This window comes from Talaromyces marneffei, chromosome 7, assembly GCF_009556855.1.
Source record: "Talaromyces marneffei chromosome 7, complete sequence".
Classification (NCBI taxonomy): Eukaryota; Fungi; Ascomycota; class Eurotiomycetes; order Eurotiales; family Trichocomaceae; genus Talaromyces; species Talaromyces marneffei.
In genome coordinates, this window is record NC_072354.1 from 1,486,999 (window position 1) to 1,514,225 (window position 27,227).

Sequence of the window (27,227 nt, forward strand, 5' to 3'; positions counted from 1 at the left end):
GTTGGTAGTGGGTTGGTTGATCACTTCTAGTTCTACATTCGTCTTTTTTGTTTTTCTTTTTAACCTAGCTTGGTTCTTGGGGCTTGTTTTGATATGTCTGTCTCCTTTTGTTATCATGATTAGGGCTAGACAATTAATCATACATTATCCCGTTTCAACTTTGTGCCTGTGTTGATTATTTGATTCAAGAGTGATGCAAGGTGCTATAGATGCATGCATATATTACTATCTCCACTAGACTACTCTAGTTCATCGCTATACTTGTGGTATAAACATGCTTTTGCCCGAATCATACTACGCTAATACAATGTTGTAACTGACACCTTGAATGCGAACATAAGGTACCGGTAAATAAAGAATACAGTCAGATCAAAAACTGAACAGTCCACTCCGTCTCTTGCCAAAAGGATACACAACCAATGCCGCCATGAATAATCCAACTGTGATACCAATAGCGACCTGAACCATACCAAATCCAAGATTAAACACCGATGTATTCGAGGTCGCTGAAACCACTCCCGGTTCTCCTCCTCCCCCAGTACTAGTCTGGTTCTTTGGCGTGGAGACATTGCTTCTGATCTGATCGGCGGAAGCAATGCCAGATATCAGAGATCCTGACGCGGCAAGACCAGAAGGCACAAGAACGAATATGGCAGGAAGAATCGCAGTTGCGGCGTGGCCATGCCAGAGTCTGCTATAGAGATTTCCCAAAATACCAATGACGAAAGCACCCAACGTGTTGGCGACCTCTGAATTGCTTCCAATTCGCTTCGTGCTGAAGTAATTGACTACATAGCCAACAAATGCTATGACCATCATGACGGGTGCTTGCTTGAATTTGCCTTGATTGATAACAACAATCCAGATAGTCATTGCAACGACAAACGGGAATCGCTGAATATATGGATTGCTGATGGGCCACGGCGGACAGCTTGTGTTGGAATTTGCATTGACATCCATCAAGCCGTAAATCGTGACACCAACAGTGATACCATATCCAAGGAAGAGTGAGTAGATGATAGCATAGACCATCCGTATCGACCCAGCAATCATTTGATGGGATTGAAGCTCCAAACTGCTGCAGAGAACCAAGAAACCGGGTAAAATAAGAGCAATGGCGGACTGAGCGATGCCTGAGAAACAAAATAGATACTGTTGTTTGCCATCGATAATTCCCCATCGAATGCTTCCAAAAGCTCGCGCAAAAAACGAAGTCAGAACTGTTGCACACACTTCGAAAACATTCGAATATAGCGCCGACTTTTGTGCCATTACAAGCTGCATGAAGCCCAACATGCATCCCAGTAGGAAGGATATGGGCATGTCAATGGGTCGTGCTTGAAAAGCAAATGGCCCAACTGTGGCACTAGCCAAGCCATACATGAACACCAAAAACCATGTTGGAAATCTAGGCTTGCGATTCATGATTTCTTCCAACTGCTTGGTCGCCTCCTCTACTCCAATCATATCGTGAACCACATTCTTGTACACGCTGTGAGTGTCGGCCAACCGACTGAGATCAACACCCTGAGCGACGCGGACTAATTTGAACTCTGTGGTTCGTGTTGTTGAATCGTCAAACGCTACAATCATGCAACCTGGCAGGTACAAAAACTGTGCATCGACTTCGAGAACCCGCGCGGTCATCTGCATATACTCTTCCAGACGATGAGTCGGCGCCCCAAACTTCATCAAAGCACGGCATAATCCCATGAGAAACCTATGACGAGCAATAATCTCTGCTATATGAACCGTTACTCGAATTTCATCCTCCAGTCTCGGCTTTCCACCTTGCTTACGCCGCTTGGATGCAGCTGACATCATTCGATTTGAGTGGTTTGCCGCTCCTGCGGCTGTCAAATGTGATGCAGCACCGATTAGTGAGCTTGTTGACTTGTTCTTGTCTTTGTTGTACCATTTCACCTTTTCTCTTTTTGGTGTTGATACTCCTGATGTCGGAGTAGCCCAGCCTGGAGATCGTGATATATCGGAGTCAGCATCTGTACTGGTACTGCCGGTACGACTGTCTTGTCCTTGTTGCTGCTGTTGACCATATAGTTTGAGTAAATTTCCCAAGACACCTCCTCCGCTCATTCTTGTCATGGCTTCTTCCGATTCACCACCAGAAGGAGTTGGCTGCCCAGCCTCTGATCCATGTCTAGGTCGAGGACGGGTTCTTTGTTCAGTATGGTGCTGTGTCATCTCGCGGACTAATCGATGCGCTTCAGATGTTGAATGAGCCTGGTCTCTTTGGCGATCCTCTTCGGTCTTTCGATGGTCGTCTGTAAGATCCGATACTGGTGCGTTTCCGTCACCCGCCCAAGTCTTTTCCTGAATCGACGAGGTCAGTCCATCCCCGTGATGTGGTTCGCGGCCTAGTTTCGTAGCCAACGCTCGCGCCTTCTCAATATCCCAAAGCTTCTTGATCTTTGCCCCAAGTCCGAACCCTCTTCTTGTCTTTCCAGATTCTTTGTCCTCATCCTTCTCGTCGGTTCCTCTGTCCGTACGCTTACCAGGATTCGTCTGTTTCTGTTGCTTTTCTAAGTCAGCGCCGACGCGTTGGAGTCGCCCAGCTTCCGCTACATCTTCTGATGGCCGTCGTTCTTGATGTTGGCGGTCTTCTGCTTCGGGTGGTGACCGGAAAGGTGGTCGAGCATGATCACGACTTTCTACACGTTTATTGGCCAAGGTATCTGCGTCGTCTCCGTTGTTCTGTCGTGATCGAAACCGAACACGGGGCCTATCTTGGCGAGCCTCTTCGTATTCCTGGCCTTGCAAAGTTTCGTCGCTGTGCTGGGATGCCACCGACCGGCAATCTTCAGGATATTCATGGTGGTCCTCAGCAGCGGACATCGTATAAAGTCGGCACTAAACGTTGCCTCATTGACCGGGTCAGTTCTCTGCTTGATTGGGGTAACTGGTGAGGCCAAGTATAGGAGAAGCAGCAGCAAAAAAAAGAAACGAAAGAGGAACAGCGCACAGAGTGAGGAAGGTGGGCAAGCGGTGAGGTTCGATTACAGGGAGGAGCCTCCCAAAGCACCTGGCTTGGTCAAGTCACTCACTCACTGCTGAGAGTTTGGTGGTGGCGGCAACTGCGATGTCTATTAGCAGATTAACTCTTGCCTTTAATACATGGTTCTGCTCTCACTGATATCTATTCCAGGCCAATCCTTTGATTGCCCCCTGATTAACGGTCCATCCTTGTCGATTCGACGTGGATTTTGTGGCTGTACAGTCTGCTCTCCGACGAACAAATTTCGTATCGTTCTGATAGATGTTTATTTATAACTACTTTATTTCTTTAATAAGGTTGATTCGGAGACTGACGATCACCTACGAGGGCGGACTATTATCATCATATTTCATATCTATTCTCCGTTTCTTCTCACACCGGAAAATAAAGAATTGACGACGACAAACATACTCCGAACCCGACAGGGATGAAGTCCTGAGAGATTGACATCACAGACTTGCCGACTCATAATGAGTGAATCGGGTTGCCGCTGCCACCTCTGACCGAAAATGGCAATCCATTAGGGTTTGCCGTTCCGACCCGGACAGCGACGACATACTGTAAACTTTACTGTCTAGCTTAGTTTTAGGTAGCCTTAACATACCTGTGTACGTAAATGGATTGAACTTTCCATTGAATATCCTCCTCTACTGTCTCCAATGTCAATTAATAGAACGTGCAGTACAGACAATGCTCAAGAAATACTGAGTTCGAATGTGGATATTTAGGACAACACCCAAAGTCCAGCTCGGGTGTTTATACTCATCTTAACAAACATGATAACAGAAGGACATATTGAAGGGATATCAAGATCAAAGGGAGCAAGCATGCCCAGCACTGACCCAACCCGTAAGACGATTGGCGACATCCGATGCATAACACGGCGTCGCACCGCCATCCTGCAAATTCCCAGACGCCGCAACTGACCCGGAATTATACGCACGAGCAGCCTTATAAAAAACCTGAGACATGCCCCCATCCTCTCCAGCAGTTACATATCTATCCAATAACGACGCCAAACCATCACCCGTCTCCGTACCCGACGTCCCATCCAGAAGCATCTGCACAATGCTTTCCCTTGGACAAGGATTGACTCCATAACAAGTCCCAGTACCACCATGATCTTGCATCAAGCCCGGATTGTTAACACCCCAATTCGTAGTGGGAGCTCGAAGACAGCCCTTTGATTCTTGCATTATAATGGCCAGAATGAAGCGGTGGTCGACGAAGGTTTGGCGGGCGACTTGTTGGATGGCTTCGTGGAGGTTTGTAATTTCTTCGTCTGTGGGGTTTGGTTGGTTGAATTGGGCGCAGGAGGTTGCGATGGAGGGTTTGCTGGTTTCCCACATATCCTGAAATGATACCCTTTTATTCGTCAGAATAAGTCGAAATGAGACTCTTGTGTCTCTTCGAAATTAGACGTACCATTGAGACGACGAGGGCCATCCTGCGGCCACTGAGCCATCACCTGCATATTGAGTGTATTGATCTACACCATTGGCAATGCCATCATTGTCATTGACAGTTATCACAGCGACAGCAGAGGAGACAACCGATCCGAGTGTTCTTTTCGTGTCTTCGACTATATCTTTCCGTACACTCACATGCCTCCCGGGAAGAGGAGCTGCAGATGCCAATGCAACCAGAGAGTAGAATACGGCCGCCGACAGATGCATTTTAATTTTTAATTCTGTAAAGATATGAGTGAATATAATGACTGTACAGTGTAATGAGCATGGTGGTCTGAAGTTTAAGAAGTTTGATCAGAGCTGGCGGTTTATGCTTGAAGGTGGCTATACAAAATAAAACGCCGCTGTTAGGCACGAGATCGACGCCGTGCAGAATGAACGTGGTAATCATGCAAGCTATATGTACAATGCTTCTAGGACGATCGTTATCAGTATATCCTCCATTCACCACCCCTGGCGGATGCCTTGCTGATAGTGGGCCACCACCTTGGTTCATTAGGGCTAATGCCGGGTATGCCCCAACTGCAGGGTCTCCTTGAGGAGGGCTGCCACCAGTGTACCCTGGCTGGTAGAACTTACAGTTCTAATATTTAATAGTTGTTCTTGCTTCACTTTTACAAACGAGCTTTATATGTATGGATAACCGTGATGACCGAGAAACAATAAAGGACCGCAGGTTACATGGGTCCAGCTCAATTACAGGAGTTTCCAGGAGTTTCAGTGCCTCTAAAATGTCAACTATTAGGACACAATATTCCAGTATCGGAACATATTCTGGTGCGTATGAAATCCCCATATATTCTCGTAATCTTCAGAAGCTTATTTGGTACGTATTGGATTTCCAGATGAGCCCTGAAGTAGTCGAAGAAACAGCGCAGTTTTACCTCAATAGTAGGTACGCTCTCGAAGCAGCAATCTCAAGACAACTTTAGATCTCCACGATGGGTTTTCTTCGGTTTTTATGTTTAACATTGCATCTCGGATCATAGATATTTAATTGACTGTTTTTTGTATTCCTTATTACTACTGGGCTCATTAGAATTCTGTGTAGTCTAGCCATCAATAGCCCATCGGTCGCTATGAATTTATCCCTTGGATCTAGCCCATACAATGATACCTACAAAACAGATCTATCAGTTGGAACGAATAATTTGTGGCTTTCAACCAAGTGGTACCTGGAATGCGGGTAGCCCCTAGAGCTTAGCAACCACGCGCACTACATACTAGATAGCAGTAACAATAAGCAAATCCCCCGTGCCGAGAAAATATCCAAACATACCAGCGCGAGATTGTTTGTGGCATGTACAGGCCTTACCCAAATTGGACAGCTGGGTCCTGGAGGTTCTCGCGCATTCATGGCCTCGACGTGAAAGAAGGGTAATTGAATTTGACTAACCTTCTCCCTTCCTTGATTTTGAGGTTTAGCTATACTCTTTGTTTCTTTCCTACGTTGATTGTTTCTGGTTTTGGGTTGGGAGTCTCATCTTCAACGATGCATACAGGGCTTGTGTGGATGGCGTTGGCCTCCACAGCAGCAGCGAACATCTTCCCATTGATGCCAGAGCCAACGGAGCTGTTCGCGCCTGATAACGCTTTTTTCGACCTGCCTCCACAGCCGTACGTTCCCCCCTGTCTTTACAAGAGAGTTAAAATTGCTAACAGCAAATCGAAATCTAGGATATCGGCTCTTGGAGCTTCGGCATGGCCCTTTCTGTTCACGCCGTCGGACGCACTAGGAGCACCGTATACACAAGCTACACTTGGGCCTGGAGTGACGTTTACTACGTCCCGTAGTAGGGGTAGTACGGCACCAGCGTGGGCGGCTTCGACTGCCATGGGATCAAATAATCAGGGCTCAATGGCTAGTACCACACATGGTGTTAGCAGTAGCAGTCCTTCAGATGTAAACTACTGCGTCGGAAATCAGCAAAGTCAGCAGCCGACAGAGTACTGGCTGCAGACACAGGATCATACCAGTGATGCACGCGGATACGCTCCTTATATCCAGGGCAATCCTCACTACCCTGTATACCGCGACGTTATAGAATATGGGGCCAGAAACGATGGTTCCGGAAATCAAACAGAAGCGCTCCAGAATGCCATCGATACTGATGGTATGGGAGGCTCTCGCGAGGGCAAGGGTAGCACAAATATGCCTGCCGAAGTATTCTTGCCGGGGGGTGTATACACCCTTGGAGGAACTCTAACCTTACGTCTAGGAACAATCATTGTGGGAGACCCATTGAATAGACCGATAATCAAAGCGAGCCCTGATTTCGTGGGGACAAGTCTTGTGAATGGTCAAGACCCGGCTAGTGGACATCCAGAGACTGTCTTTCTGGTTGCCATGCGAAATGTCATTATTGATACAACGGCGATTGATCCGTCTATTACATTTACTGCCTTGCAATGGGGTATTGCTCAGGGTTGTTCGTTGGGTAATGTTGATATCAACATGCCTCAGGGGTCGAATGGACATATTGGTATCCATTTGAATGGTGGATCTACTATTGCAGTTACTGACGTGGTACTTTCGTTTCCCCTTACCCTTTGGCATCTTTATAGTATTCTAACATGATCTAGACAATAAATGGCGGTGGAATCGGCATCCAAGACTCAAACCAACAAGTGAACTTCAAAAACATCCGCTTTAATGGTTGTCGGACCGGCTTCGCCGCTACTGGAGGTTTTACTGTGGTTCTCCAAGCGGCAACCTTTGAGAATTGTGGCTTAGGCATTGACATGACCAAGAATTCTCTCGGATCAATGGTCGTGTTGGACTCTACATCAACTAATACCGGCATGCTCGTCAAATTCCATGATTCTTCAAACGACCCTGGAAACCGGAATAGCCAGATCGTTATTGAGAATCACAATAGTGACGGACAATTCCCTCTCGCCTCCACATCGGATGGCAGAACAGTGCTCAACGCTCAGAACCACGTTGGCACTTGGATTTATGGCAATGATATCCCAGGCGTCTTTGCACCTGGCCAGTTTAGTTATACATCTCGACCAAGCGCCCTCTTGGACGGCAGTGGTCGTTACTTCATGCGCAAGCCACCGGACTACGCAAACTACCCAGCTGACCGAATCGTGAATGTGAAGCAAGTCGCCGGCCAGGTAGTCAAAGGAGACGGTGTAACGGACGATTCGACGAGTCTGAACGCTATTCTGCGCGACAACGCCGCCAACTGTCGCGTATCCTACTTCCCTTATGGAGTCTACCTTCTCCGTGACACCCTTTTCATCCCCCCCGGAAGCAGAATCGTTGGCCAAGCATGGGCAGTCCTATCCGGTGCCGGCGGCGCATTCACAGATCCCTGGAACCCGCGCCCGGTCGTGCGAGTCGGTTATCCAGGCGACGTCGGCGTGGCCGAGATCCAAAACATGCGGTTTACTGTCTCTGAGGTGCTTCCCGGTGCAAAGATACTCGAAATCAACATGGCGGGCTCTAGTCCGGGAGACGTCGGATTGTGGAATACTTTGACGACTGTGGGTGGAACAGCGGATACCACCGTGTCAAACAGCTGCGTCAACCAGGATGCTCGTACCTGCATGGCGGTATTCATGCATGTCCATCTCTCGGGGACGTCCTCGACCTATATCGAGAACCACTGGGGGTGGACAGCAGACCACAACCTTGACGGGGGACCATCCGCAATCATCATTGCGGGGGGCCGCGGTATACTCATCGAATCCACAAAGGCAACATGGCTTGTAGGCACAAGCTTCGAACACAACTGGTTGTATCAATACAACATGCACAATGCTCGGAATGTCTATGCGGGGATGATGCAAACAGAGACACCCTACATGCAAGGCAAGGGAGCAGTCGAAACCGTCCCATCACCCTGGGCTATATCAAGTCCATACCACGACCCAGACTACAGCTGGTGCGACGCAAGTGACCAACGCTGCCGCTCAGCGCTGGCCACGAACATCGACGGCGGCTCCAATATGATGTTGTATGGCTCAGCGGCATGGACATTCTTCGAAGGGCAGTGGAATGGATTGTATAATACGCCCTGCGCTAATGGGGTATGTCAGAGTAATATGATGCGAGTAACCAATAACCCCCAAAATCTGGCGTGGTATTCAATCAGCACCAAGTCAAGTGATGTTATGATTCTGGATGGGTTGACTGATCCAAGAGAGTATAATAATCCGGGTGGATGGTCAGGGCTTATTCAGGCTTATCGGCAATTTGCTTAGCTTGTCTGTGACTTTTTTAGTTCTTCGACTGTTTTTTTTTCCTTTCTTTCTTTCTTCCTCTTCATCTCTCTTTTTGTTTCTTGGGAGAAACCTTTCCGGACCGTTTTAGGGCTTGCACGATACAGTCAGGTTGTGTTTGGGTGTACATATAAATTACTACTTATTTATTCACGTAGTCGGATTAGCAGACATATTTATATTCTCAATGGTTTCAAGGCTACCAGTACATATGTTCGTAGAGGTTTTATACAATTTACTCGTGTTGTAGAACCGGGTGTTAAAATTATGAGCATATACAGATATCGGGAAACGAGCACATTCATGGGTATATATATATATATATTGACTCCGTACATATTCTATTCAACCACAAACAATGAAACAAACGAATCGAGAACAGGGACAGAAGCACCCATCTAACAATAATACACACATGTAATAGTAACTACGTAGTCAATGATATTAGATAAAATATTAACCAGCTCTTTTCCGTCCTGTCCGTCCTCTAATGCAATCCTTTTCTTGATATCGACTCGAAAAATGAAAAGAAAAATTGCCATAAACGCGTACATAAACATTAATGACATAGGAAAGAAGAAATGGAAATATAAGATAGAAAAAATACATCGCAGAAAGGAAGTGCAACGCAAAAAAAAAAAAAAAATTACTCGGGTTTCCGTCCAACCATCAGGTACATAGGTGTGAAGAGTTTCTTCTCACCACCAGCAACCAGACAGTCAGCTGCGAGGGCAAGACTATCGGCGGTCTTTTGGGTACCCTTGGGCATAAGCCAGAGCTTCTCCATGACGCCCATGAATCGATGCATAAATCCACGACCAAGACGAGTCATACGCAACACAGTCAGGAAATCCCACGCCGTCTGCATATGCTTGAATTCACCCGCAAGAGGGTAATACCAGGGGATCGCATCGGGACGATCAGCGAGATCCTCATGATGCAACAACTCAAACCCAGCGGCCTTGATAGCATCCAGACCCTCAGAGACTTTGACCATGTTTGAGATACCGTCTCCTTGCTCAATACCCAATCGGATTTCACGATGTTCTTGGTTATCATTGTCGTATTCGTCGGTCATCAACCACTCATAAACACCAAAGACACCGCCTGGTTTCAGAACACGGCAGATTTCGCTATACACGCCCTCCAAGCTGGGGGCGTGCACGGTCGCCTCAATGGCGTAAACTGCGTCAAAACTGTTGTCCGGGAAGGGCATTTGCATAAAGTCGCCCTTTTGGAAAGTGAGTTTGTCGGAGAGACCCTCCTGAGCAGCGTATCGGGTAGCGCGTTGGATTTGGTAATCGTTGTTGTTGAAGCCAACGACGTTCACGCCGGCGAATTTGACAATCTCGCGAGCGGGACCGCCGACACCGCAGCCGACGTCGAGCACCTTCATGCCTTCCTTGAGGCCCATGGAGTGAGCGAGGTAGTGTTCATGACGGGCAATGGCTTGACGGAATGGTTCGCCATGTGCGAAGCGGCAGAAGTGGAAAGAGCTGCCCCATCCGTATTCGTACAAATCGGTTGCGAGGTTGTAGTAGCTGTCTTCATTAGCACCATCTCTTTTTTATTTCGTGTCAGATTTGTGCAACATACTGGCGAGTCAATGTAGCATATTCAGCCCGTCGAGCCTCACGAGTAGCTTCCGTCTCCTCAGCAGCGGCTTTGTTGTCCCAGTGCTTGAAATATTCGTCCACAGCGAGTTGCTGTGCCTTGTTGTCTTTGGCGCGCATAGCAGACCAACCGCCTTCGATTTGCGACGACTTACCGTGCATGGCCTTATTGAAGTCAGCATCGCGCTGGTGGTTCTCTTGTTCCAACTTTGAGGGAGACATTGTGTTTGGTGGTCGTTGCGATTGTTCGTGAGAGTCGTGGTCGAGTCAAGGTTATGAAAAGGGGTGAATGAAAAAAAAATATTAATGCGACGAACGAAGATCTGAGAAACGACGACAACAACACAACAGTCGATTGATTATCAAATGGAGGATTGAAGAGGATGCTGTTATCTTTCGAACCCAGGGAATATAAACAGAAGTGATTCAGGAGATAAAAGGAGTCGTTGCTGTCAACTTGTCCAAAGTCTCCAGAATTTCAGGCCGCGGGAGCAAATCTTAATTGCGCCGTCTGATTGGCGGGAGCTGCGAGGGCACACGGAGGCCGCGGGTTCCGCATGAGACTCCATTCTGATTGGTCACACAGACTGCCCCGTCGGGATCCAAGGAATCCGGTCAGATTTTACGAACTTTACGAGTTTACGAGTCGACAATAAGAACGCCAGCAATCCTGGCGTGATCCGGATCATATTGACATGGCATGCGAGATTACGAGGTAGCAGTAGCATCTTAATGAGTCATATTATACAGAATACAAAGTCCTGAACTGTTGGCCCTAAGAATGAAAGTAACGAGTGCATGGAAGCATGTGATTGCTTACTCATCGAGATTAGTTAACTTAGTTATAAGTTAACTAGTTAAGTTAGTTAACTAACTAGTTATTATCTCAGTGCCAAGACAAGACCTACCAGCCACAGTGGCAAGAGTGGCTAAAGCACCCGCCTGATTCTCCGCCAGAAAACTGGTATGGTATGCTTAACTCGTCACAAGAAATATCAACATCATCATCACCCTCAGTAACTGCTAGCCTAACCTCATACGATGCCTCCTCAGATAAAGCAAGACCTGAACAGATCAGGATGGGAGTCCACCGATTTTCCCTCGGTGTGCGAGAGCTGTCTGCCCGAGAACCCTTACGTACAGATGCTAAAAGAAGACTATGGCGCTGAATGCAAGATTGTACGTTCCTTTACCCTCTGGTGTTCAAAAGCTCGAACTAACATATTTTATAGTGCACCCGCCCCTTCACAATCTTCCGCTGGAAAGCAGACCGCACCGCGCGCACCAAACGAACCAACATCTGCCTGACATGCGCCCGCCTCAAAAACTGCTGTCAGTGCTGCATGCTCGATCTCTCCTTCGGTCTCCCCATCGTCATCCGCGACGCAGCCCTAAAAATGGTCGCGCCGGGCCCCCAAAGTGGGATTAATAGAGAATTCTACGCCCAGAACCATGAAAAGGAGATTGAAGAAGGCCGTGGCGCGGTTGAGGCATATGAGAAAACCGACGAGAAGGCGCGCGAATTATTGAAACGGTTGGCGAATAGTGAGCCGTATTACAAAAAACAGCGTCGTATTGAAGCGACACATGAAGATGAGGAAGAGACGACCACCATGCAGACGGAAGAGGGCGCTCCAAGACGGAGTATGTATGGTAATGGACCGGGTCCGATTCGTACAAGCGATAGTCGAAGGGGCGCTCCATTTAATGGTCGTGGAGGACGTGGTGGTGGTCGAGGAGGTGGTCGAGGAGGTCGCGCATTCCCGCCGACAACACAACTTCCCCCGTCAGCCGACGATATCAATCCACCCGCCGACACAAAAATCACATCCCTATTCATCACAGGCGTCGAGGACGATTTGCCGGAACATGAAGTCCGCACATTCTTCGAACAGTTCGGCCAACTGCGATCACTCATCTGTTCTCATCGTGCTCACTGCGCATTTGTGAATTATGCCACTCGTGCTTCGGCCGAAGCTGCAGCCTTGCAGTGTCAGGGAAAAGCAATCATCAAAGGATGTCCATTGCGAGTACGTTGGGGTAAGCCGAAGCCGTTAGACAGTATGGCTGACGAGGAGCGGAAACGCAATGCTCGTGAGGGTCGACAGTTGGTTCCACCTAGTCGGTCGGGCGGTCAAGGTCAACGAGCCATTGCTGCTGCTGGCGATGCTGCTGAGGCCGAGAAGCCCAAGTTCACTGTTGCGCCGCCACCGGGTAGTAGTGAGGTTCAATATGCCAGTCTATCGGGCGAATAGTCCTTTTGCTTTGCTGTTCTATATCGTTATGCATTACTTGATAAGCGGGCGTTTCTAGTTCATAGGTTGCATGGTTCATGGTCAAAATCGAATGGAGATGTACAAGTCCATAAAATATTATACAAGCTGGTTCACATGCATAGCCCCATTTCGCCAATAAACATAATAATATACAAGAATTCCCCCAAACGCCTTCCAGAAAATGGACGATTACGAACAAGCCTTCTCAATCTTAACATTCTTTCCCCCAATCTTGACAGAATCATTATCCCCTCGCTCAATTTCATCATGAATCCTCAATTCTGTCGCAGTCAGTCAGTACTCCTCCCACTCATAGTTACGAAAGGAAGGCTTAATAAACGTACCCCATTTTGCATCCTCCTTCTCCGCATCCCTTATTCCCTGGACAATGTTGTGTCGTAGAATACTTGCCGTCTCAAGCGCGTGTTGGATTTGCATGGGTGTGTCGACGGCGGTGCGTTTGTGAGCGTTGAATTGTTTGCGTGCTTCGGAGCGGGCGGCGAGGAGGATTCTGTAGTCATCTGTACCCAGGGTTGAAGGGATTAGTTATGGGTTGTTTTTGTCTGGTTGGGGTGAGGGATGGGACAAACCTTTGAAGGCTATACGGGTGGCGCGCAGGAGTTGGCGGTAGGCGGAGATCGCGGACACGGAGGGTGCTGTCATTTTGAATATTGATCGGTGTCTTAATTGAGGTGTAGACTCTTTTGGAGATTGCAAGTGAAAAGGCGATGGTTGTGCTGTCGAGTCGGATCGCCAAGTGTACGTGTACTTTCAATTGATGGCAAAATCGGCAGCCGGAGGGTGGAAATGAGGATTTGGATGTACTGGCTATAGATCGGAGAATCAATTTTTGTATAAATTTCGTGTAGTATGCAGAATCGTCAAGTAGAGCATAAAGATCATTGGTCAAATCATACGTTGTGTTTGATTCTTGAAGCCGGAGAGCTGCCGAATGCGCCACGGCTGATTGGCTCTACCCCATCGGGTCTAGAAGGAAAGAAAAATAATTTTCTAGCCGCACTTCACTGTCTCAGACGATCTTCCCCTCCATCAACACACACAACAGCTAATACAGATTACCATGGCTACCGTTCAGTTCCCCCTCCCTGCTCTTCCTGCAGGATGGTCTGCTGAGAAAGACTTCAAAGTCTTGTCCAGCTTGAGCAGCGCTGCTCAGCGCAATATTGAGCCTGTGGGACCGCATTTCCTGGCTCATGCTAGAAGAGTATGTTTTCAGTCTTGTCCATGGGAAACTACAGTGCTAATTGAGTAGAAACGCCACAACCGCACCTTCTCTGAAGATGAGCGTATTCAAGCTCAGAAGAATGTCAAGAAGGTCGATGAAGATGAGGACGATGAGATATCTGAGCCTGAGGATCCCATGATGCTCCAGCGCGATGCCAAGGACTGGAAGGTCAGTACCCTTCGATTCGATTATAATACGCACCTACTAACAATAAATAGGGCCAAGATCACTACGCTGTCCTCGGTCTCAGCAAGTACCGTTACAAGGCCACCTCCGAACAAATTAAGCGCGCCCACCGCAAGAAGGTCCTCCGTCACCATCCCGACAAGAAGGCCGCTGCCGGTCAAAGCGACGAAAATGACAGCTTCTTCAAGTGCATCCAAAAGGCCACTGAAATCCTTCTCGACCCCACCAAGCGTCGTCAATATGATTCTTGCGATGAAAACGCCGACGTCGAGCCCCCAACCAAGAAGCAGCTCGAAAAGGGCAACTTCTACAAATTGTGGGACCGCGTTTTCAAGTCCGAGGGCCGTTTCTCCAACAAGCAGCCTGTCCCCGTGATCGGAAACGAGAACAGCACCGAGGAAGAAGTCGAGGAGTTCTACAACTTCTGGTATAACTTTGACAGCTGGCGATCATTCGAGTACGAGGATGAGGATGTCCCCGATGACAATGAGAACCGTGACCAGAAACGTCACGTTGAGCGCAAAAATGCCAACTCGCGCCGCAAGAAGAAGACTGAGGATACCGCCCGTCTGCGCAAGCTTGTCGATGACGCTCTTGCCGGTGATGAGCGTATCAAGAAATTCCGTCAAGCCAAGCGGGCTGGCAAGGACAAGAAGCGTCTCGAAAAGGAAGCCGAGGCTAAGCGTATTGCCGAAGAGAAGGAAAAAGCCAAGCTGGAGGAAGAGCGCAAGAAGAAGGAAGCCGAAGAAGCCGCCAAAGCCGAGCGTGAAGCCAACAAGAAGTCCAAGGAAGCCGCCAAGAACGCCGCCAAGAAGAACAAGCGTGTTCTCAGGAACAGTGTCAAGGATGTCAACTACTTTGCTGAAGGTGGTGATGCCTCTGCTGCCCAGGTTGACAACGTTTTGAACGATGTCGACGCTATCATGGCCAAGATTTCACTCGAGGAGTTGGCTACCTTGGCTGCCAAGTTGACTACCGCTGGTACCGATGCTGCCGCCGTCAAGGCTGCTTATGTCGAGGAGGCGAAGAGATTGATTGGCGAGGGCAAGTTGAAGGAGGCTGAAATCAAGGCATTGAACTAGGTTTTGATTGTGTCTCAAAAGTGTATAGATCTGCACAGCCATTACGGTACATGACAATAGATTATTTCCTTATATCATCCTCATAACATCTTTAATACGTATGTACACTGGTGGTGATGGAACCAGATCAAGCATAATCATAGTCCGGCGCCCCGAACGTCAAATTGACCGGCTCACCCATGAGCCACCCACTCGTCTTACCAGTAACCCTAGGATTAGGTCCCATAAAATTACTGGGGAACCCAATATCAAACGCGACCACACTTTCTAGCTGCTCAATTTGTTGCGGCGTAAGCTTGATCTTCAGTGCCTCAATATTACTCTTGAGATGTTCAATTTTACGCCCACCCACAATCGGAAAGACTCTAGGCGCTTTGCTCATTACGTAGGCAAGAGCAATAGCCTGCACAGAATCCGTGTTGTGCTCTTCGGCAACTTTTGCGAGCGCTTCCGAAATCTTCGTTTCCTTCTCGCTCTGTTCGCCGCTTGAGCCGAAGAGTGTGCGAAGCCCCTCACCCTGCGATTTGCGCTCCTCGAGCGCCTTGCGAGACTGAAACTTGCCGCCTCCAAGGACATCCCATGGCGCAAGCGCCATGCCGAAATAGCGCGCCATGGGGATGATCTCACGCTCAAAATCGCGGAGCATCACGTTCCATCGTCCCTGGTAGATTGAGAATGGAGTCTTGCCATGCGCGCGCGCGTAATAGTTGCATGCGGAAACGAGCCAGGCCGGAGAATCTGAGATACCAAGATACAAGACTTTCCCTTGCTCAACAAGGATATGCAGAGAATCCATAATCTCTTCGACGCTGGTGAGCTGGTCGTACCAATGTAAATACAAAATATCAATGTAATCCGTCTGCAATTTCTTGAGACTGTCGCGCACACTCATGTGCAGCGAGCGCCTGCTATTGCCCACATGGTTTGGTGTCTTGCCCTTGCCCAATTCGTAATTTTTGTAGCCCGTGGTATACTTTGTGGCGATGACCAATTGGTCGCGATTTTTCCGAGCGGTCATCCAGTCGCCGATCCACTGCTCCGATTGCTCGTCTTGGTAGTTGTTGGATGTGTCGATGAAGTTTCCGCCAGCCTCGAAGTAGCAGTCGAGCAGCTTGAAGGAGGCTTCTTTGTCCATGGAGCCCATGCCGCCGGCCCAGGCATCGCCGATGGACATGCCGCCCAGCACGAGGGGGGAGACATGGATGGAGGCTGTAGAGGAGAGGACGCGGAGTTTGCCCAGGTCGGTGGGGGGGTTGGGTTCTGTCATTTTGACTGTGTGTGTCTTGGTATAAGTTGCTGATCAGAAAATGAATTGATTGATGGTGATGTTAGCCAGACATGGGGAAACCCGCATATTTATACACCCCCCGATTTCCATTAACTCCATAACTCCATTACTGGTACTCCATTTCCCCAAACTCCGACATCATGACCTCCCCGCGACGTCAATCGCCCCCCAGAGTTGCTTCTGGCGCATGTTCCCACATAAAAGAAGGTGGAGATAACCCTAACTATCCCCAGCCCCACATGAACTGAAAGGCCCTGATCAATCAAGTCTCGAAAGCTAGAAAGACTCAGTCTAAATGCTGACAGACACTTTAACCAGCCGTCGGAATAGTTAGTTAGGTTATGCACTTGAGCATCGAGCCTATTAATAATACGTAAGGAAGTCTGTCTGGATCGCTCCAAAAGACCTGATCCTGTGGCGTTAAGTCCGGCGTTTATTGTATATCCCCGGAAGAAATAATGCCTCGAGACATCGAATCCCAACAAGACCTGATACGTGTAACACGACTTTGTATACGCTCAAACAACGCTGTTATGCTGCTTGCAGTCAGTCCAGCGAGAATAAGTTGCTTGGCGAAGTTAAGTTAACCGGTGGTGATTACAAATATGCACAGTACCCCATACATACATACATACACCATCTAGATTCTGAATCTGATCTTACCGGCATGCATGATAATCTCTCCGCGCTGGGCTAAAGAAAAATAACCCCACAAGCCCCGGAGTGGCCAAGTGCAGTGAGACTCTAGACTAGGTCTCTATATCCATTGCGCAATGCTATGCCTGATTGCTCTGTGAAACGCGGTACATTCATGTGTTTTATAGGATTTAGCCACAGGGCCTGGTTTCCAATCCCTCATTGTCCCGGCTATGATAGGGGTAATTTGGCAAGAGTTGCGCATTTCGGCAACTCGTATGATAATGAGGGACCCATAAAGCAACTTGCAATGATCAGCTTCTCCTTATATGGTTTCGATAAATAAAGTGAGATAATTCCGGATTGGCTTGTTAGGCCGCCCTCATATGAGACTATGGCAACACATGTCTTTCAAATCGGATTAAAGCAGTATCCTCTGTTATATCTGGTTGAAGGTCCTCCCATCGCAGTCAAAGACGTCCCGTCCATCTAGACCAAAGACCGCGGTCAATCCAATGAGAAATTGAATTGAATACTAGGAACTTTCGTTGAATTCGCCGGCATGACGAATGTTAGATTCCAAAATTCAAAGTCACTACGATTGAGTAAAGTTAGATATGCAAACACGATGATGTGCGCAGAGAAAACAAAGAGCACATACTGTATGATGGGGCATGTACCACCCAATATGCCACAAAACGAAACCACAGGCACTGGGTTGACGCTACCACCAACTTGAACTTTCAATCCATCAATAGCATCCAACGTATAAATATCGCGCCGAGCCCCCAATGGGTTTGACGAAAGAGCAAAGGTAAAGACGCTCGTTTCATTGCCCTCGGGGTAAGTCAAGTTGAGGGCATAAGGGGCAACATCCGCTTGCATAGCTTTCTCTGTCGAGTACCAAGTGAGATAGCCCACCGAGCCATCTGATCGAAGCCATTGAACGACAGCAGGATTGAAAGCATTCGTATCTTCCCGGGAGCCTCCAAGCGCAGTTTGATTGAACGATTCGGTGCCGATGGTAAGGTTCGCGGATATCCATGAAGTGACATTGCGCGGCTCATAGTCTACGGGAGGTGCATAGGCCTGTCCATGGTACGTATGCTCGCCGATGAAGTGCGAAGCGTGGAAGCGCTTGAGAACATGTTCTGGAATGAACTTTTTCTGAAAGTCCGCTAGCACCGCAAGAAGAGGTCCGATCTCAAGATCATCGGCATGCGTCATGGTCCCAACGGGGTTGGGGTTTTGGTAAACATTCTCCTTGCCGATAAAGGACCAGATCCATAACGATATTATAGCCACGTAGTTATTCATATCATAGCCATAAGTCCGATCCCATGGACCTGCGAAATTCCTCATCATAGGGTTCCAGAGCAAGGACTCAACATCCCAGATATCTCGAATTATTTGCTCACTGTGCTGAGCAATGACTGGAGCGTTCGTGATATTGGTCATATATTTAGCTGCAATTGTCAATGCGTATAGGGAAACTCCCACATAGGTTGGACTATTATACTCGGATATAGTGTTGTTGACATTGTAGAGATCCAAGAACTGTTCAGCCCATTTGTCTCCCCAGTAGGTCATGTTCGAGTCATTCATTTTCAGTCCAGTCCATGCACTAGCGACGGTTCGCATGAGCCAGGGATTGGTGTAGGCTGGATACAAATTATCATCGTCAACCCCGCCCACACGATAGGTATCGCCGACGGTGCTGTTGTAGATACTTTCAAGAATCAGGTCTTGAACATGGGATGGAAGCAAGTCCCTATACTCTTCGTACACAATGATGAGAGTTGTGCTAATGAACCCTCTCCAATTCGGGTCCCACGAGTTATAAATCTATCATGCGTGTGTAAACCTAGCTCTTCCTGCAGAGAGACAAAAGTGACATACCACAGGGTCGTAGGCAGGATCTGCAACAGTTGGCTGCTCCGGGTATATCGTGAAATCGCCATACCACTGTTTTGAGGTATCTTTCTCTTGATCAGCAATGACAAGTTCAAGAATTTTTGCCGCTTCTGCAGCGTCATCCCCGTGATTGCGTTGGAGTAGTCCAACGGTGCGCCATATCGTCGAACGAGTCTCGTGAACGCCGGCGGCCAATGGATAGTAGAAATATCGCAAATAATGGGCCGTAGGGTCATATATCATGTCTTGAAAGAGCATAGACTCGTCAAAGAGATCTTGTGCATGCTTTGACAATTTGACAGCTTGCACAGTGCTGGCTGCTCCTAGCAGTCCGAGGCCGAGCAGCCAATTGAGGTTAGGTAACATATTGCTTCCAATTGAAGTTTATGATTTTGGGATGAATTAAATCGCAATCTTGGATTGATACTGACATTTTATAGATGGGGATTCCCCTCGGTTATGGGACTATCACGCTGGACTATGAAGAAGCTTTTCTTGATCCACGGCTAACCCTCCAACCATTATCTACTCTAGGAAATGATCCACAATTGATCAACTGTGCGGAGTGATGGAGAACATGAACTTGTATTCCACAATCCTGTGAAGTACGGTACAGGCCATTTGGAGACGCCTCAAGCTCGGCGATATACGGCAAAGTACGGTACAGCCCGGACAATTCATAGACTTGGTGATAAGGGCTATTGGAAAACCGAAAATATCACCACACTACAAACAAGACCAGTGGAGTCTCTGGCATGGAATACGAGGCACAAACTTCGGTCATTTTTCCAGAATAACAGCTACTTGCATAACATGTGCCTTTGATTGCTATTGGGCTGGTGGTGTCTGATGGGCGGCTAACATTGCCTAATTTGTCTCTACTCCCTCCCTTAACACGATGCTGTGAACGATTTCCGTGGTAGAGCCATCTAGATATCGGAATGGCAAATTTACTGGCTGAGATGGTCTACCTGATCTGTGAATATGTATGTTCTACGGAGGGTTGTCTTATCACAGAATCTCCCTTGACTGAGATACCAACTCCTGGAATCACCAAACTGGCGACTTCGGTGATATGACACTTCGCTCCATGGCCTTTGTCAATCATACATTTCATGATGTTGCTGTTTCGTACATGTATACATATGCAGAGGTCATTCCTCCCTTGGGCTCGCAGTAGACAGTTCCCCGTCATGAATTTGGAAAGCCGAGTCCACAGATTTGTGGAAGAGAAATTGCTTTGATTGAAAGGAGAATCTATTCTAGATCCTGACGAGAATTACCGTCTTTCTGAACGTTTGCAGCGAATTATCCAATCTCTGAGGAAACTGCCCGAACTGAACTGGAAAAGTGGACTGTACATAGGACAAATTTCCCACTGGACCCCTGAGTCTTGGTGATAATTTTTGAGGGAATTTCTTCTTCTCAAAAATGAGCATCAAGGTAGTTCAGCATGTCAAATTTGTCTTCAAGTACAACTGCAACTTACGCACAATTACTAGGAATGGCTGTTTGCCTGATGCAAGACATGATGCAAGATATAATGTAAATGTAGCATATGCAAACCGAGAACGTTTGTTTGTACTATTCCTGTAATGCCGCCGTCAACTTTTCCTTTCTTACTGGATGATTCAACGTGATCGATCATATTCCCAACTAGGCCGCATGCCCTCAAAGTACACGCCGCATCTTATCGCCACGTCAGCCCTGCTATGTCAAGAATTCAGCCGAATAAGCATTGGGTGTTCCATGTTGTCTGTGTAGTGGCAGCCAATTATACTGTTATGCCTGGCATGACCCCCTGGCCCGCATTGAGAAGTGGGAGTCTTTGGAGGAACCATCTCTCTCTACATTGCTGTCTGTTTGTATGATATAAGTTATGCACGTTGTTTGTTTGTTAGACGGAGATCTCCGTCTCTCATGAACCCTTGTCATCCCCTCTTGTTTGTGTTGTCGACCATATTTCTCTTTCCTCTTCCATTTACCCGCACAATATTATCTTCATTTCCCACTTCCTGATTGTCTTCTTCGTCCTCGCCATCAAACTATACAAAAACCTGAACACTTGCCCATAGCCATATCCTTGCGGACGTTTTGCTCTGGTCTTATTCCCCCTGACTTTTACGAGCTCTCTACGCCATGTCTCTGGTCGATCCGTCCAACTTGCTAAATTGGTAAGCTACATTGCCTTCTTTACGTCCATTTATGCAAGAGTAATAATCTTGACTGGCCATAGGTACAAGAGACTTTGGTCTCGTACGGTAGATCTCGTGGGTGACTTTTTAGGGAGTGAGCTTTTCATAATCGATGGAGACTCGCTTCTGCTAGAGTGCTTTTCCAACGAAAAACTCGATTTTTACCCAGGTTTTCAGTTACTACACGCAACATACATTGTTGAAAAGTTCTTGCAAAAGCTCCAACAACGCAAGTGTGTGTTTGAGATTGTGTTTTTTGACAGCAATGCCCAATTCTGTATCCCCACAGGGAGTTCTGACAACAACGATAACAATGGTGACGATCGATACCTCCTTGCTCGTGAAGCAATCATTCAACACCTCATTGCGATCTCTGAGGAGGAGAAACATGGATTTAATATTCATGTGTTTGAAACCTTTCAGTCTGAATCTTTTGGAGAGCATTTGGTAGATTCAGGGGCATACGTGTTCATGTGCCACGAAGGCACCATGCATGAGATTAACGAGATTGACGAAGTTACGGACGACGATGCCGATAGCTCGAGCGATTACTCTCAAGAAGACAGCGGCGATGATATTCACGCCAAAAACGAGACTGAAATCATTCATTTACGCAGATCGAGGTCGGTGATTGGTTTCAGACTCATGATTCATTGGTTTGTTACGCATGGATGTAACATCGCTCTTATCAACAACCTGGAGTTTCGGGATACGAAGGTAGGATTCTATTTACTTGAAGAAAAATAAAATAAAATAAAATTCAAAGCATATGCTTATTGTAACCAGATCATGGCTATGGTGATCCAGGATTCGGCCAAAAGGCAAGGTGGCTCGTTATCTGTACATGATATCCTGTGGGCAGACATATCTGATACTACCCAATCCACAAATTCAGATGGTTTCACCCCGATGGCAATATCTAAGCTTCTTGAAATGGTAATTCAAGAAGACCCAGACCTGACGCAAAGCCAATGCCTTTTGACCGTGTCTCTAGCAGTCATGAAGAAAGCTGGCCCAAACAACCTCACAAACACAATCGGATTAACTTCAGCAATTCTACACCTTGTCATTCTGCAACATGCAAAGCTTGAAGACCGAGTGATGCCAGCCCCTAATGTCGCGAACACAGCATTCTTTGATGCATTTTTAAAAACCTCAAAGGACGTACTTACCTCGACGTGTTGGATGGATGCAATGCAACAACACAAATTGCCTTGCGATCTCGCTGATTTTGCAGATGGAAGAATGTTCTTCCAAGTTCAGGCAATGATTATTGAAAGTCTTGGTATCAGTCGTGTTATCTCATCCACAACACTCTCACCGTTCAACAAGCTTGCTTCCTTGGTGGATCGTCTCTGTGGCACAAAACTTGCGATTGGAGAGATAAAGGATGACACCCCAGGGATCTTATCTATAGGGAAACACAGTGACAGCAAGCCAGGGAAGGAGCTTATTACAGAAATTTATTGCGAGTCTCCGAACTTTGTCAAGGTTCTTCCATTCCAGAATTCCGTTTTCGATGAACATCTCAAACCTGTGCATCTAGAAATTGAGGCATCCGTTAATGAAAACGAGGTCTCGACTGCCAAGAAGTTCATGGATCTAAATCATTGGCATAATTCAAGGCCCCTCGATCAGAAAAAGGCAGTTTTGACACCCCTGAATTCGCGACAACAAAGGAGGGATCAGCTATATATGGCCGAGATGCGACACTATGCAGAAAGTCTCTTGGGATCAGTCGGCATGTCTCAAACGGAGACCATTGTGGTTGATCGCTCCAGCAGTTCTCACAAAAAGCCCTCACTATCGAAGGAGAAACAACCATCAAACCGCGTGAACAAACACAATGGCCCGGCAAAAGGACCAACGGTGAGAGAGAAAGCTGCTGCGGCAGTCCAGCAGATAGCAGCCGAGAGAGAGCAGAGGAAGAGGAATCAATGGGTGGTTAATATTCAAGAATTTTCAAAGCTTGACGATTCAATGGTCCGATTCACGAGGGTTGAAGACTATTTGTCGGGGTTGTCCAAGGACGATCGCCGCATTGTGGAAGCCGAAATCTTCACGTACCTTCTTGACACGTTGGTTCAGGCGATCTGTGAAATGAACGGAAGTGAGCAAGATGGGAGAACACTTCTTGCCACACATATCTGGAGTGTCATTACTCGTCTGATGAAAGTCAGGCAAGGAATAAGTGCCGATATCTCGAAGTATGTCAGCAAAATGTGTCAACAGCTTGCATTACCACCGGTCCAACTGGAACCCCAAGTCGACCACCCCTTGTCCTTTAAGCTTTCAAAGGAGATATCAAAAGCACCCCAAATCATGGCTGGAACTGACCCAGTTGAGTTCCAGCTTCTCTATGGTGGACCCTTCATGGACCGTAGTATCGATTCCTTGCCAGACCCAAGAACCCCTGACTTCAATCCTGATCGTTGGCAGCGAGATGTGCTGGACCAGATTGATCAGAAGAAGAGTACTTTTATTGTTGCCCCTACAAGCGCGGGAAAGACATTTATTTCGTAAGTTTGATGCAATGTCAATTGATATATGCTTTTATTAACAGATCACAGGTTCTATGCAATGAAACAGATTCTCAAAGAGGATGATGATGGGGTTCTTGTTTATGTTGCTCCTACAAAGGCACTCGTCAACCAAATTGCAGCAGAAGTGATGGCTCGGTTCTCAAAATCATATCCAGAAAATGCCACTGCAAAGTCAGTCTGGGCCATCCACACGAGGGATCACCGAATCAACAACCCTTTGACTTGTCAAATCCTCATTACAGTCCCGCATATTCTTCAAATTATGCTACTGGCTCCTTCCAATGCCAACACATGGACGCCCCGACTCAAACGTATTATCTTTGATGAAATTCATTGCATCGGTCAAGCCGAAGATGGCATTGTATGGGAGCAGTTGCTCCTCTTAGCTCCCTGTCCAATAATCGCTCTCTCAGCAACCGTTGGTAACCCAAACGAATTCAACAGCTGGCTTCAGCGTGCTCAGGATACAAATGGGCATGACCTGAAAATGATACAATATAATCACCGATATTCGGATCTGAGGAAGTACGTGTACCATCCACCACGCAATTTTATTTTCGAAGGATTTTCTAAACTCAGCGGATTAAGTCACCTTGGACTTGATGAAGCTGACGGGATGGAGCTCATGCATCCTGTTCTCAGCCTGGCTGATCGCTCAAGACGTATACCGGATGACTTCAGCCTTGAGCCACGAGACTGTTTGACCCTGTGGAAGGCAATGAATGACTTACAGACACCTGATTTCCCGATTGATACTTCTCTCAACCCATTCAACCGGTTTTCTGGTACCATGATTCAGAAGAAGCATATCATTGAGTGGCAAAAGCCTCTGAAGGATCTGCTAGGAAAATGGATCAAGGACAGGAAATCGCCCTTTGAAGCACTTTTGCATCGCCTCAGTCGACCAGATAGAACGAATTTTGCAAGTGTGGCTACAGATCAAGCTGGGTTAGATAATTCAGAAACCCCGTCTACATCAGAGAGCTCGGGACTTTTCTCCTCTACCCTTCCCCTGATTTGCTCAATGCAAGCTCAAAGTGCCCTTCCAGCGTTGTTCTTCAACTATGATCGGAGCCAGTGTGAAGGTATATGCTATCAGGTGCTAACGCAGTTGCAGGAGGCAGAAAAAAACTGGAAAGCAACAAGCTCCAAGTGGAAGTCTGACATGGACAAATGGAACGAATGGCGGAAGCAGGAATCCAAGACGAAGAACCAGAAGACTACAAAAGCTACTAAGGGGCAAAAGGGGGGCGACGGTGATCCCATGTCCCGCGCAGATCAGATCAGAGAATCTGCATCCGTTGAAAAAAGCCAGTGGGTGCTTTTTGACCCGGAGAGACCTGTGGAGATGTTTAGTTTAGCGGACTTTAAGAAGCTTCGCCCGTCTGAATTCGCCGTGTATGCAGAGCAGCTGAAACGCCGTGAAATGCCCAAATGGCTCATTGACGCACTTGAAAGGGGAATTGGTGTGCATCATGCAGGCATGAATCGGAAGTATCGTCAGATTTGTGAAGTACTATTTCGAAAGGGCTTCTTGCGTGTCGTCATCGCAACGGGCACATTGGCTTTGGGTATCAATATGCCATGCAAGACGGTTGTCTTCTCAGGAGATTCCGTATTCCTGACAGCCCTCAACTTTAGACAAGCAGCCGGTCGAGCAGGTCGTCGTGGATTTGATATTTTAGGAAATGTTGTTTTTCAGCACATTCCAACCGCCAAGGTGCTGCGTCTGGTCAGTTCCAGGCTTCCAGACCTCAATGGGCATTTCCCTATTACCACGAGTTTGGTTCTTCGATTGTTCATTCTTCTGCATGGGTCAGGTCACAGCGCCTCTGCGATAAGGTCCATAAACTCGATCTTGTCACAGCCCCGTATTTGTCTTGGTGGACCGGAGATGAAACAAACCGTATTACATTACCTCCGATTCTCCATCGAATACCTCCGACGAAACTTTCTTCTCGATGACACCGGAGCTCCATTGAATTTTGCAGGCTGTATCTCCCACCTCTACTACACAGAGAGCTCAAGCTTCGCGTTCCACGCCTTGCTTATTTCTGGATATTTCGACGACCTTTGCAAAGATATCGGGAAAGAGAAGGAACGGCCCAAAATACTATACACTCTAATGCTTGTCATGGCCCATATTTTCGGTCGGGTTCCACTGCGCAAATCCGTATTAGAGTCGTACCGTTCTGCGGAGAAACGGGCATCCTCTGTTGTGGTCCTTCCACCGTTACCAGAAGAGGCATCCAAGATCCTTCATTCTCATAACAGTCAGGTGCTAAACATTTACACTGGGTATGTCTCCACATTCATTGACCAGCATGTCAAAGGATATGACCAGTCCCTTCCGTTCAGCGCGGTTAAGTGTGGAGGAAATAAATCGGCTGTTGAGCTTGGCTTGTCTCAAGTGCATCACCAAGAGGCTCCAAAAATTACGTCCCCATTCTATGCACTTTCCGGGCAATACGACAGTTGGGATAGTGTGTCGAATCTTTGCGAGTCGGTTCGCAGCGATGTATGGCTTGAGGCTTCTGTCGTGCCGTACGTACCTGTAGCTTCGGAAAGTCACCCGTTGAATGCATATCTACTCGACTTCTTTAAACACGGGAATATCAAGCAATTGGAAACCGCCAATAAAATCCGTCGAGGTGATGTTTGGTTTGTTCTGAACGATTTCTCCATGGTGTTGGCCACTATAACCACAACTCTCGAGAACTTTCTCAACCCCAAAGGCAACGACGTTGATATGGACATGCTCAATGTCGGTGGTCATGGTGACTCAAAGGAATTTGAGACAGATGCGATGTTCGTCGACAAGAAGGTTGCTGAGATGGAAGCAGCAGCAACAACTCAGCCAGGAGATAGGAATCGTCAAGAAAAAGTAGTACCGGTGCTAGGCACCCATTCTCGTCGTGCTGGTAAAGGTAAAGTTGCGGAAAGCTGGGAGGACGATCTGATAGCAGATGTTGAAAAAGTCATTTTGAATCAAAATGACTCCAATGACAAATCAGGAGCGGTTGAGCCCGGAAAAGAGATGAGCCAATCTCGCAAGTCCTCCTTGGCCCTGGTATACAAGGCATTCATCGAGCTCAAAAATGATTTTGATGAGAAGTTCAAGGCTATGTGGGCATGAAACGGCGCTGCTGATCAATCTTTTATGTCAATCATTCTATTTCGTTTCTTCTCTCATACTTTGTTGTATGTGGCAAGTTTTGTAATTTCCGAAGTCTAGATGTTGAATGTAACCTTGTGGGTGAACGAGAACCCCGCTCAATCGAATCACGCTCCTAACGATTCGCGATGGAAGGTTAAGACTCGGGAGAAGAGTAACGATCAAGCAGCACCATATTAGTGCAAAATCTAGCTGAAAAAAAAAAATAATATGGGTACAGATGGTTGGGTTTTAGAATCTTATCTCACTCACAGGTGATATTGATAGCCAAGAATGTATGCAGGTTGTGTCAAACGATGCTTTCCATAACAGACCAAAAAAAAAAAAAAAGACAATAGGGTCATCTCTGTAGGCGCAA

General features: G+C 47.3%; 10 protein-coding genes across 10 annotated transcripts; 4 read left to right on the forward strand and 6 right to left on the reverse strand.

Moving 5' to 3' along the window:
• Nucleotides 1–369: 369 nt before the first annotated feature.
• EYB26_009192 (uncharacterized protein) lies at nt 370–2,853 on the reverse strand (the record flags this gene model as incomplete). Its single annotated transcript, XM_054268442.1, has 1 exon — nt 370–2,853. The coding sequence occupies one exon, from the start codon at nt 2,851–2,853 to the stop codon at nt 370–372; it is 2,484 nt and encodes an 827-aa protein (XP_054124417.1).
• A 972-nt stretch (nt 2,854–3,825) lies between these two features.
• Nucleotides 3,826–4,689, reverse strand: EYB26_009193 (uncharacterized protein; the record flags this gene model as incomplete). Its single annotated transcript, XM_054268443.1, has 2 exons — nt 3,826–4,378; nt 4,439–4,689. 2 exons carry the CDS (start codon nt 4,687–4,689, stop codon nt 3,826–3,828), a joined length of 804 nt encoding a protein of 267 aa, XP_054124418.1.
• Nucleotides 4,690–5,974: 1,285 nt separating this feature from the next.
• On the forward strand, nt 5,975–8,697 carry EYB26_009194 (uncharacterized protein; the record flags this gene model as incomplete). The annotated part of the gene is made up of 3 exons (XM_054268444.1): nt 5,975–6,099; nt 6,160–7,009; nt 7,066–8,697. 3 exons carry the CDS (start codon nt 5,975–5,977, stop codon nt 8,695–8,697), a joined length of 2,607 nt encoding a protein of 868 aa, XP_054124419.1.
• Nucleotides 8,698–9,361: 664 nt separating this feature from the next.
• On the reverse strand, nt 9,362–10,550 carry EYB26_009195 (uncharacterized protein; the record flags this gene model as incomplete). Its single annotated transcript, XM_054268445.1, has 2 exons — nt 9,362–10,256; nt 10,312–10,550. The coding sequence occupies 2 exons, from the start codon at nt 10,548–10,550 to the stop codon at nt 9,362–9,364; spliced, it is 1,134 nt and encodes a 377-aa protein (XP_054124420.1).
• An 819-nt stretch (nt 10,551–11,369) lies between these two features.
• On the forward strand, nt 11,370–12,583 carry EYB26_009196 (uncharacterized protein; the record flags this gene model as incomplete). The annotated part of the gene is made up of 2 exons (XM_054268446.1): nt 11,370–11,507; nt 11,561–12,583. The coding sequence occupies 2 exons, from the start codon at nt 11,370–11,372 to the stop codon at nt 12,581–12,583; spliced, it is 1,161 nt and encodes a 386-aa protein (XP_054124421.1).
• Nucleotides 12,584–12,793: 210 nt separating this feature from the next.
• On the reverse strand, nt 12,794–13,267 carry EYB26_009197 (uncharacterized protein; the record flags this gene model as incomplete). The annotated part of the gene is made up of 3 exons (XM_054268447.1): nt 12,794–12,885; nt 12,949–13,125; nt 13,195–13,267. The coding sequence occupies 3 exons, from the start codon at nt 13,265–13,267 to the stop codon at nt 12,794–12,796; spliced, it is 342 nt and encodes a 113-aa protein (XP_054124422.1).
• Nucleotides 13,268–13,685: 418 nt separating this feature from the next.
• On the forward strand, nt 13,686–15,118 carry EYB26_009198 (uncharacterized protein; the record flags this gene model as incomplete). Its single annotated transcript, XM_054268448.1, has 3 exons — nt 13,686–13,829; nt 13,878–14,018; nt 14,069–15,118. 3 exons carry the CDS (start codon nt 13,686–13,688, stop codon nt 15,116–15,118), a joined length of 1,335 nt encoding a protein of 444 aa, XP_054124423.1.
• Nucleotides 15,119–15,245: 127 nt separating this feature from the next.
• Nucleotides 15,246–16,385, reverse strand: EYB26_009199 (uncharacterized protein; the record flags this gene model as incomplete). Its single annotated transcript, XM_054268449.1, has 1 exon — nt 15,246–16,385. The coding sequence occupies one exon, from the start codon at nt 16,383–16,385 to the stop codon at nt 15,246–15,248; it is 1,140 nt and encodes a 379-aa protein (XP_054124424.1).
• Nucleotides 16,386–17,549: 1,164 nt separating this feature from the next.
• Nucleotides 17,550–19,322, reverse strand: EYB26_009200 (uncharacterized protein; the record flags this gene model as incomplete). Its single annotated transcript, XM_054268450.1, has 2 exons — nt 17,550–18,887; nt 18,942–19,322. 2 exons carry the CDS (start codon nt 19,320–19,322, stop codon nt 17,550–17,552), a joined length of 1,719 nt encoding a protein of 572 aa, XP_054124425.1.
• A 1,773-nt stretch (nt 19,323–21,095) lies between these two features.
• EYB26_009201 (uncharacterized protein) lies at nt 21,096–26,830 on the forward strand (the record flags this gene model as incomplete). The annotated part of the gene is made up of 4 exons (XM_054268451.1): nt 21,096–21,130; nt 21,193–21,868; nt 21,938–23,670; nt 23,722–26,830. 4 exons carry the CDS (start codon nt 21,096–21,098, stop codon nt 26,828–26,830), a joined length of 5,553 nt encoding a protein of 1,850 aa, XP_054124426.1.
• Nucleotides 26,831–27,227: the final 397 nt, after the last annotated feature.